Source organism: Eublepharis macularius, chromosome 2 (assembly GCF_028583425.1).
Source record: "Eublepharis macularius isolate TG4126 chromosome 2, MPM_Emac_v1.0, whole genome shotgun sequence".
Lineage (NCBI taxonomy): Eukaryota > Metazoa > Chordata > Lepidosauria > Squamata > Eublepharidae > Eublepharis > Eublepharis macularius.
In genome coordinates, this window is record NC_072791.1 from 52,201,914 (window position 1) to 52,213,924 (window position 12,011).

Genomic DNA, 12,011 nt, shown 5'->3' on the forward strand with positions numbered 1-12,011 from the left:
CGGGGAGCATAAATCAGCTCACCATCCTTGCAGGGAGGGGGTGGCCAAGCCTTCAGGGAGAGGGAAGGCCAAGCCTTCAGGACCGAGTGATCTGACAATGGCACCAACTCTATTCCATCCAAGACCACATTCAACCCCACTCCAAAGATCAAATCCAGTGTGTGGCCTGCTTTATGTGTGGGGGCTGATACAAATTGGGAAAGTCCTAGTGCTGCCATGGCCGACACCAGATCCACAGCCTGCACAGAGGCGGTGTCATTGACGTGGACATTGAAGTCCCCCAGCACAATCAGCCTGGGGTATTCCAAAGCCCACCCTGCCACTACCTCTAGTAGGTGCTAGAGGTATCTGTTGGTGCACTAGGCAGTCAGTACACCAGACAGATAGCCAAGCTTTCCTCGGCACTCCACACCAGACCAGAGATCTCAGGGAAGGAGAGCAGCCTGAAGGAGAAAGCCTCTCGAGTAAGGATTTCCGCCCCCCCCCCCGACCTTCCATTCAGGACTTATGAAGGACCGAGTAACTTGGGGGGGGGGTCAGTTCTCTCAAGCAACTGTTTCGTCTTCCCTCACCCAGGTCTTGGTCACGCATACCAGGTCCATATTGGCTGCTGTAAATATATCTTGCAGGGTTCTAGTCTTATTGTTTATGGATTTGGCATTGCACAACATCAGTGTCGAAGGGGAGTTTACTTTCCTAGCTTCAACACCAGCATATCTCGGGATGGGATATAGAAGGGCACCGAGCTTCTCCACATCTCTGTGCCCTTCTTAACTTAGACTGCGTTCCACCGCTATATCTCCCTCATCTTTCTTTTCTTTGCTGGTTGAGGGAGGCACTTACTAGAGGCCTAGTTGAGTTGATGGTATAGGTAGAATTCCTTGGCACTCAGAAGCTGAGAACAATTGGCTGAGAACAATTGGCTTAGAACAATTGGCTTAGACTGAAGCTCTGAAATGGACTTCTAGACCTCTAGCACTATTTTCCAAGTTTCTCTGTAGCAAGTTTCTACTGACCTGGGACCTGAAATGTAATTCTTAGCTAAAGTGGCTTCTCCCAAACAGTTAAATCACCACACTTTTGCCCAACAATACATATGTCCAAAGGCAAGTCCAAAGTTAAAAGCTGGATCCAAGTTATTCTAAGAAAAAAAGATTGGGCTCAAAGGAAAAATAATGGCAGTGTGATACAGGAAATAAGAACAGCTGGAGAACTACCACCTCTCCAACTAGGGTTGCCAATCTACAGTGGGGCCTGGAATCTTCCCAGAATTGCAACTGATCTCCAACCGAAGAGATCTGTTCCCCAGTGAAAATGGCAATTTCAGAAGTCAGACTCTATAGTATCACATCTCCGCTGAGCTTCCTTCATTCTCCGAATTCCACCCTCTCTGGTATGGTATAGATTGTTAAAACTAATACATTGTGGCTGCAAATTAAAAAAATAAGGAAGTTTAAACTATTTTTGACATCTAATTGTATTTCCTGAGTTTATTTTTTATTGTCAAATATAGTGTATCATGGTGCCCATGTTTGCTTAATGTGACAGGGTTGTTCCATGACTTCAAATGCTCCTAATTATGTCTCTGCTGTTGTTGGGATCAACTAGTATTGAATTAATATCTTTCACTGAAGTGATACATGTGACTAATTGAGCCATTTATGCACTTCTACTGACTTAGGAACAGAATTATCTCTGAAAAGCTGCATTAGCAACACTGGGCCTCAAGAGGGTGCTAAATTGCCACATTAACATTAAGCAGGCAGCAGCCCATGCAAAAGAGAAGCAAGGCCAGGGGTTTTGATACCCAGATGGGCATTTGCCTCTGGATAATTGCTGGATATACCGACTTTCTTCTACATGGTCAACAAAGATACAGCAACCTTGAGTCAACAAAAAGATTCAGTTTATAATTTTATCTAGAATGGAACTAATGTTTTAGTAAAAGGATTTGTAGAAATGTCAGATGAACTTAAAATCATGGAAAAGTGAACTATCTTGCCAAGCAAGACACTGAAAACCAGGGAATGACGAAAAATAATCAATGCATAAAGATGCTGGAAGCAAGGATCAAACTTTTTAGTTGCTATTGTTTTTCCTATCATGCTTTTTGGGAGTTGTTCTGTTTCACATGATACTTATACATGTCTTGAACTGCCCATGAAGAAATCCTAACTATGCTTTTAATTCAATCATTAGCCCATGAACAATTATTTGACAAAATGTAAGTATTTCCCCACAATGATCCTAATCTGACAGCCTGATTCTAAGGCTGGCTTTAATTGTCACAGTACAAATGGAGGTTTTTATTCTTTTTATTTATTGCAAACAGGGCAGAACCATCTGCAATTAAAACTGGGTTATGTTTATACCTGTGAATGGGGATTTGGGTTAGTTCTATGAGTCTTAGTATGAGGTATAAGCAGGGACAGTCTTAGCTGTGCCAGGCTGCAGTCTGAGGGGGAGCAACCATAGAGAGTCCCATTCCACAATGGAAGGGGTGAGAGAGAAAAGGAGACGTCTCTTGCAACCATTGATGCTTGAGCCCGCCCCTTTCATGGCTTAGCCAGCCGGTTTCCAATAGCAGCTCCTGCCCACCTTGCATAGGCTGAGGTTACCCTTGCAGCTGGTGGCCTTGCAGGGGGACAGTCATTTGGGGGCCTATCCTACGCTTGTTCCCAGATCCCCAGAATCACCAAGATATCTGGCAATACATGATGAGACATGCATTCAATTTAACAAACACATGAACTAATATGGAGCTGCCTTATACTAGGTGAGATCATTTGCCCATCTACTGTGACTGGCAGTGGCTTGCCAAGGTCTCATTTAGATGACTTTAACATCATCTGTGAGTGGATCCTTTTAACTGGAACTGCTGAGGATTATACATGGGACCTTCACCATGCAAAGTAATGCTCCATCACTAAAAGATGGCCTTAGCTCTCGCTGAGACATGGTCCTTTCATATCCAGCACTGATGATGAAACAATCAGCTGAATAGCGAAAAGTTACCTGATAGCTATTGAGGTGTAGTGCTTACAGTGTGAGACTAGATCTGGGAAATCAGCTTCAAATCTCCACTCAGCTTCAAATCTATGGAAGTTTGATTAGTGACCCAAGTCCAGTGTGAAGACCCTAGAACTGGGGCCGATTTCTCCACCAGGGGTTCCATCAGTCTTCAAAATCTCCAATAACAGGCTGACATTGGGGGATAGGTTAGGCTATAGTTTATTGTTGCTATGCCAAATAACAGAGCTCCAGGTCCAAATACCTGATAGTGCCTGAAGGTCTGCCTATCTTCTCCACTGCCTAGAACAAGACTCTCCTTGTACTCCCAGGCCTGTGTTCCTGCCTATGGTTCCTTGACTGAGGCTTCTAGCCACTTCACCCTCACAGCAGGATCAGGCTTTAAGACAATTAGGCCTCCAGAAAATAATCTGCTGCACTCTTGACCAGGAAATCCCCTGACTGCCAAGACTTTTCCAGCTGAGCTGTCTGTTTTCCTGTTCTCTCCAGCTAGCTGTTCCTCCTTCCTTCTCTGGCCTTTCATTCTCTTTCCTTATGCTAGGCTCATTGCCTGGCCCTCTTGCCTATACCCAAGTGGTCTCTACTCCCAAGGCAGTCTTTACTTCTCAGAAGGCCAACCTTGACAGTCTTTGCCCCACTTGTTTTTTGGGGTTCTCAGCAGCCAGTCTTCTGTTAAGCCAATGTGCAGGCTCTCTTTGGGCTCTTCAGAGGCCCCCCTACTCTATATCCCACGCAGGGGCCTCTTGAGGCATGACCTCTGAGCTTACAGTCACAGTCTTACCTACCTCAAAGGATTGTTGTAAGGTTAAAATGGAGGAGAGAATAATGATTTAAGCCCCTTTGGATTCCTTTTAATGAGAAAGGTGGGGTAAAATTAAATTTTAAAAAAGTAACATCTGTTTAAAGATCAGGCTAATATTTTCAAGGGTCATATTCCATCAGTCTATATCCTAATTCAAACTGAAAAGAAGTGATCTAAGGAACCAACAGAATTCCTTTTCTCCCATTCTCACTGACTCTTCCCTATCTGGGTCATAGAACTGGGAAGATGAAAGTGAAAAAAGTAGGACGAAACAGTTGCCATACAAAAAAGAGATATTTTGGAGAGTTATCAGCATGTTCTGTTTTGAAAAGTGACACATCACCACACAATTCCAAGCAATAGTGCACAGTTTTGGAAAACTCGAGTTGAAGGATTCTCTAAAATTTGTGTGAATAAACCCTGAGCATACTAACCACACAGATTCCAAAATGATACAAGATTTTTTCCTGTTCTTGTATGAATTACAAACAGCTTATTGTGACAGATATTTTTATATCCCACCAATAAAAAGGGCTTTTATAAGTGCTAAAATACGAAAACTTATTCTTCCTTACCTCCATTTTTTCCCATATAATTTCATAGTTATCCTGGTGTTGTATGTCTTGCATTAGCTGCTGAATTAAAGCTGTTTTATTTGAGGTTGGTATTTCATTCTTATCTGAAGGCTGTATTATGGAGGGTGTTTGTGTCCTGTCTTCTATGTATTTTTTTACACTAGGTGAGGAAGTGCAAAGCTCTTCATCTGAAAGTATGTCACTAAGAGGGCCAGATTCAATGCTGTCACCTACAGAGGATACTATGTCACTTGAAGAACTTGGTGAAACCCTCCCTAATCTTTTGTGCTTCTTTTTAATCTGGTATGTTGGATAAAGCTCAGAATCAGAGTTCATTTCTGAGAGTTCCCAGTCATCAATGTTTTGTATGGTCTCTCCTTGAGGTTTCTGAGGAAGCAGCTTTGTCAAATTTTCTAACTTCAGAGCAAGTACTTCAGTCTGTTTGAGGTGAGATGGAAGTGCTAAGTATTCATCAGAACCATACCAGGCCTCAGTAACTTTACTATCAGAATGAACATAACTTGGTGAAGATGAGTGAGCTGTTTTGCCATTGTTTCTTGCAAGAACTGGGGATGAGGACACCACAGACTCTGAGTCAGCTGACGACCCACCTACTCGACTGTGGACAGGTGAAACAGAACCGTCACTGCAGTACTGGCCGTTCAGTTCTTGCCGTCTACAAGGGTCAGAAGATGTGGAAGTTGCATCACTTTCTGTTCCTTCCATGGCTTGTAAACTAGTAAAAGGGACTCCATTTTGCAAAGAGGAAACTGTTCTTTTTTTCACCTGCTTTCCAGATGTTGCATTTGACGCAATCCCAGATATCCTGCATGATGCCACCTCTTCAGGAATATCATGTGTCTTCTTGCATCTCAGTTTCTCCCTTCTAGTGTAGTCACTAGGCTTACATACACCAACTGAATTTTCCTTGAAGTGATTTTTTATTGCATATTCAAGATTCTGGTCACTAATGTTGTGCAAACAGTCACAGGACTGACTCATAGCAGAGGGACAGTTAGTGTATGCTGTTCGTAATGCCAAACAGAGCTTGGACCTGTCTGGAGGATCTAACAGTGATGGTGTGCTCCTACTTATTTCTGTCTTAAACATCAGAGAGATTTGATTTTTTATATCGTTTACTACCATATCTGTTTTAAATAGGTCCTCTTTTAAAAACAAACCTCTTTTGGGCAAGCTGGGTTGTGTGGGAGAATCTGCGTTGTAATCAAAGCAGTCTCTTATGGATCTCTTTGGAGTTGCGTTTTCACAGTGAGGATGCGGCTTGCTTTTTGCACCACTGGATGGTATTGGACTGTGTTCCTGTTTGACCAAATCAGAGACTGTCTTACTGTTGGCTGAGACAATCGAATCTTCAGTGCAAGATGCTTTACAAAGGGGCAAGTTCTCTGAAATATGAACAAGGGAAAGGTCAGTTGACACAGTGGATGGTGCTTTGCCTTCCTCTTCCTGGTCTTTTGACATTGGTAGATGGATTTCCGTTGCATTAATGCCTTTCTTATATTTGGAAGCAATTGAATCTGTTGCTACTGTCAGTAATCCTACACTTCTGATCAGCTCTGGAAGGTCTTTTTCCATTTCACTGCAGTTCCAGGGTTCAAATGGTTTTGCTTTAGCCTGACCGGAAGTCATGTCACCAAGAGCACCGAGCAAGTCCTCACTGGGGCTATAATCAGACAGTTCAAATGCAGTAATTCCACAATCCAGCGACAAGTAATTCTGAGAGCATTTGATAGTTAGTTGTCCTGAATCGTCCACTTCTGTTAAAGAGTCAAGACGGTCCTGTGAGAAAACAGAAATGTGACAAGACTTTTGTAAAAATATACATCATTTTATGATTTGGAAACAGAGAGATGGATTTTTCAACCCACCACCCTAAATATAACATATACAAAATAGGAAACAATTTTCTTCTGTAGAAAATAACATCATAGAAAGTAACACTGCTATATTACTTTGTACACTCCAGTGAAAATGGAAAAGATCTAAGGAAATATTTGAGGATAAAATACTAAGATTAAATCCCAGCCTGACAGACTCATGAACATTAACAATTTGATTTCTACTTGGACTAGTGCCACATTTCTGCTGTGCCTATCATGGATAATTGCAGTCTGTTCCTATAATCACATCTGAGGCAAATATGGCAAAATCTAAACAATTTTTTTTTTAACCCTGCATGTTTTCTAGAGGTATTCTGTCTTGCTGGTGTGTTCTACTATGAAATTAGGTAGGTAGGAGGGAAGTTCTGCCACTGGCCTTGACCATTCGGCCAGGGTTCGGGGCACTGCTTCCGGACATCCCATTCTTAGATATCCTCCTCCACTGAGAGAGCTCTCATTCCATCAGCATTCGTTCTTCTGTGGAGAGAATAACCTGCCCCATGTGATGTTACTCTCAAGAAATGGAATGAAAAGAAAGTAAAACTTGTACAGAGAGAAGGAAAAGAAAGAATCACTCCCAAATTATTTTGTCTCTGTGAGTTGATTTCCACTAGAAATTGTATTGATTCTAGGGGAGTCAGCTCTTTGACACAGAGAGTTTAGGGGTGATTCTTTCTTCTCCTCCAACTTCTCTTTTTCCTTATTTTTTACTGTAGTAATATATTTTTTACAGTTTCATTTTCATACTTCTTTCACCACTACATGCTGAATCTGGGTAATGACCCCAACTAGAGACTTAGATTCATAAACAGATGTCACCTTTACAAGCAGTATGGTAAAAATCAGTAATACATTAATATTCAGAACTTAGGACTGAACACAGAAGACCTGTAACCCTGTGGAAATCACTGCACTTACAGATGCCCTATCAATCCTACAAGTTTGTGCCTAAAGCTTTGGCTTCACCTAAATTGCAAGACAGCTTTCACACAGATGTGTGATTCAAAAAAGGAAAGAGCGTATCTTTAAATAGACCGACAAGATCAAATGTTGGACCATTACAGCATGCTTCCTTATCTATTTTGCATCTCTTTAGAGAAAAAATGCAAACGCTGAAACTATCTGATAATTTTTAACATTATACTGTCAATATATCTAATTCTCTCAACATACCCCCCAATTGTGGATACTTAAATCCGAAGACTGGAGCCATGAATAGACAAGATTGATCATTCTACAAATCTGAGAAAAGTCCCATGTTTATAAAAAATGAAATCTTAAAAAATTCATTGAGGGATTAACTCTTCCCCAATATGTGCCTGTACCTTCAAGAAATGAATATCTTCTAAGATCTCAATGGCCAATGTAGGGTTTCCAGGCAACCACAACACACCTTGGTTCCTGTCAGTAAAAGGCAGGGGGGAGACCCTTTCCATGGCTTCCAATCCACCCCTGCTTCCCTCCTTCCTCCCCTGGAGGGAAGCCTGGTTAGGACCAGACCCAGTAGCAACCACTGGGCAATTTGCCAGGGAGAGGGAAGGAAGCAAAGCTGAGATCCAGTGTGTTATAGTATTTATTATGTCAGACTAGGGGCATGCAGTTCAAAAAATGTGTAATAATTTCACATTTTGATTTTGGGGATGGCACTGTTCCTGTTTTTTGGAAATGTTTTTATTGCCTGGGGGGGTGGGGGTCCCAAAATGTCAGGACCATTACTTTTGTCATCTCCACCACAGGCAGCAGGAGCAGGACAGGAAGAAGGGAAATAGAGGAAGTCGACAATTTCTCCTGGAGGCTTTTCCCTGCCACTGGCATTGGAGGCAGCAGAGTCCAGCCCCCAGATGGAAAATTATGGGATGGCAGGTGAGCTCTGGAAGTCCCACAAAGGCATGGTTATTGCACTGGCTACTTCCTCCCCCAGAATGAGAGTATTTTTATTTGTTTGGGTTTTTTAACGTCATCAACTAAATAGCATTATGTCAATATAATCATATAGCACTGCGTGTGCCAGGTTCTCTGAATTCCCAGCTTTCCTTTAAAAAAAAAATCTCTAGTTCCTCCTTCCATTATAGAGATAAGCATATTTCTGCAATGGATGGAGCTAGAGACTCATATTTTTTGTTAAATGAAACCCAGGAATTCAGAGAACGTGGCTCATGTATTGCTATAGTGTTATATTGATATAACACTATTCAATTACCAATTAAAAAAATAATAAAATGGCCCACCTGGCAGGGAAGAAATTGCTGCAACATCCAAGCTTCACAGGAGCCCAAGATCCTGCCAGCCCACTCACTCTGTTTTGGCTGTGTGGGTGGATTCTACCGTCTTCAAGGCTGGTGGCAGGGAGAAGCCTTCAGCGAGGATGGCAGCATGGTAAACCCCAGGCCATTTCATCCCTTTCCCTTTTAAAATCTAAGTGGTCATTGGGGGAGGCCAAGTCTACCTGACCATCAGCTATTAGAAAAAAAACGCTAGCTGTTGTTTCCTGGTCCAGCTTCTTCTCTTTCCCCTCCCCACTCGTCCACCTCCCCTAAACCCCAAAACATTCCTGGAATTCTGGGAGATAAATTTTCAGTACTCCTGGAAAATAGGGAAACTAGGGGAGAATTTAGATAGGAAAACAGAAAAAACTAGGAATTTTTTTGTAATATTACAAGTAATCAGAATCTTCTGTAATTCCCTGTTTTTAGAGGCTGTCTTGGTAAGCATCACAGCTCTCTTTATTAAACATTCTTCCTTGTTCCTTACAGTGTGTACTCAAGAGGAACATTGCTGGATTAGATGAATGGTCCATCTAGTCCAACATCCTGTTGTACTCCACGGCCAGCAGAGGCACACAGATATGAACATGGAGTTGCCTTTTTACAAAGCATTGGAAATATGTCCAATTTTGCAGTTTAAACCAAAATCATCAGAGCTATGTAACTATTTTTAATTGTGTGTGTGGGGGGGGTGCACATTTAATGATATCTACTGACTTCAGCATTTTCACATAAACCCATGAAGCAGCCTTATACTGAGTCAAACCATTGATCTATCTAACTCAGGGCCAAGGTAGATGAGATGTATTCAGTATTAGGGAATGCTGCACATGCAGCCCTAAATGGGCAAATAATGCCCCACCCTAGGCGGTTTCAGCTTTGGAAAATGGTGCAGGGGGGCATAGGACCCTTGTCTCCTGTGCCAGTGTCACAAGCCCAATCAGGCCCTGGTAGGGTTGCCAGGCCCCCTCAAGCTCCCAGCGGGGGATCGGGGGCTGGCTCTTACCTCTGTCCTCTTGGGGCTGCGCATGCGCAAAGCTCAATGATGTCACTTCCGGGAAGTGACGTTATTGTGCTGCGCATGCCCCCCCCCAGCACGTCCACACTCCACAGGGGCTTGTGTTGGGGGCTGCTGTGGAGCACAGGAATGCTCCTGCACTCCACAGCGGCCCAAAACGCGCCTGCGGATTGGCCCCGTTTTGAGGCGCTGCGGCGTGCAGGAGCACTGTGGAGCGCAGGAGTGCTCCTGCACTCCGCAGAGCCTCAAAATGGCCACTTTGGGCCTGGATTGGGCCCATTTTGAACCGCTGTGGAGCGCTCCTGTGCACCGCAGTGTCCCAAAATGGGACCGATCCACACCAAAATGGGCCCGATCCATGGCTGTTTTGGCGCAGATCGGGCCCATTTTGGGGGTGCTGCAGTGTGCAGGAGCGCCGCGCTCCACAGTGGCTCAAAATGGGCCCAATCTGGGCCAAAACAGGGCAGTTTTTGAGGCGCTGCAGAGCGCAGGAGCTCTCCTGTGCTCTGCAGCGCCTCAAAATGGGCACGATCCATGAGAGTGCACAGCTCCACAGGGGGTCTGGCACCCCTAGGCCCTGGTGCATTTGTAAACTTGTTCCCTCAAGTAATATTTAGTAGTGACACAATCAGAGTTGATTGAAGGAAATCCTCACTTTTGTTTATTCTGATTGCAAGTAGCTCTCCAAGGTCTCAAGTCAAGGTCTTTCACATGACCAACTACCAGAACTTTTAACTGGAGATGCTGCGGATTGAACTTGGGACCTTCTGCAGATGCAGCAGATGTTCAGGCATAGCCCATCCCCAGCTTATCTACAACTACATGAAAACTATCACCTGTGACTTCCTCATTATTCCAACCCTACCACCCTCAGCCACCTGAATATTATCTTAAAATGCATCTATGATGCCTGATTTCCCTGTTCTTAACCATAGCCTGGATTTTCCTCCCTGCAAACCTGTGGGATACTCCCACTCTCCTCTCTCTTTCAAAAGAATCAATAGGAAGGCATGATATAACTGTCTAGTCCGTTAATTATTACTTCTTAAGGAGAACTTTAAAACTTATCTCTGAAGAAAAGCTTTTTGTAGGGCAGAGTATCAACGAAGGCTCACAAATCATGTTTCAAATTCAGTCCAGACCCAGAAAATGCCAGGATGATAGGCCGTGGAATGAATAGTCAGTATTCAGACAATAGGTTCATTGTTCAGCTGCCAAGGAAGGGCTGGAGCAAATATTATATTTGCCATTATTGTGGGGTTTGTAAGTATGTGGATAATTGACATCATGTTGTGACTCTTCATGTACTATCCTTTGCCCATGCTCACTGAGAATGTGGAGTAGGCACAAACGACTCATTGAGTGATGTCCCATATCCACACAGTGAATGCTTCCAGATATGAATGCATGGGGTAGGAGGCGGCAATTGCTATAGAAAAGTCATTGCCACTTACATTCCTCTGGTTAAGTTAACACATTCTAATTGCACAGTTAATAACAAACTGTTCTATAACAAGGACTCTTACAGAGAAGTCGAACACACATATCTGTCTAGAAATCCAACCAAATATGATCAAGTGAGATCCTGGAAGACAAAAGCCTTAAAAGTCTGACTAGGGCAATTGGCAGGAAGTGGCAAGCCATTCAGCAATCACCTGCAGGCAACCAGGGAAAACACACAGCATGAGCACACCCAGCTAGGCAAGATGAAATCACTTCTGGAAGTGAGATAATCCCATTGCCTGTGAGAGTGCTCCTGTGCTTTGTGAAGGGCTGATTTCGGCCCAAACAGGTCAATACTTAAAGAAATGGCCCCACACAATGTGTGGGAGTGCTCCAGTAGCCAGTGCAACAACATTACTTCCGGAAGTGATGTCATTGTGCATAGGCTGGGAGCACACACACACAAAGTGTGTATGTGAAGGAGAACAATACCTGTAAGTATCACACACCTCTCCCCCACTATTGCCATGGAGACCTGGCAATTGTAGTACAGGCTCAGAACTTTGACCAAAAATCCTATATGAAATATAATGCAAGAGGAACTGACATCAGCAAGAGGAACTGACATTTGCACATCTCTCCCACGTGTCCCTTCTCCCAGCAGTCCTTTCTGACCCCCAGGAAAGTTAATTCCTGGAATTGTAGATTGAATGACTGTGCAGGTCAAGAGCCTACAGTGAGGGGGCTATTAGGCCATGTGGGTCTTGCAACCTTAGGAATAAACTTTCCCAGGGTCAGAAAGGAATGGTGGTGGGAGAACACAGGAAAGATGGGTGGCTGTTCTGATGTCAGCAGATCCAACCCAATAAATACATTCATAAAATCTCCTAGTCTGAGGACAGTTCCATACATGGAGTATGTCTGCGTATTGTTTATTCAACAAGGAAAGGTTATTCATTTGTTCAATATCAGTCTATA

At 43.4% G+C, this 12,011-nt stretch overlaps 1 protein-coding gene across 1 annotated transcript in view; it reads right to left on the reverse strand.

Moving 5' to 3' along the window:
• The window catches only part of AKAP6 (A-kinase anchoring protein 6), a 290,855-nt gene that overhangs the window by 230,667 nt on the left and 48,177 nt on the right, over positions 1-12,011 (reverse strand). Inside the window, exon 3 of the mRNA XM_054972742.1 lies at positions 4,408-6,207. Within this exon, the coding sequence (XP_054828717.1) occupies positions 4,408-6,207 (1,800 nt within the window). The remainder of the gene's footprint in view (positions 1-4,407; positions 6,208-12,011) is intronic.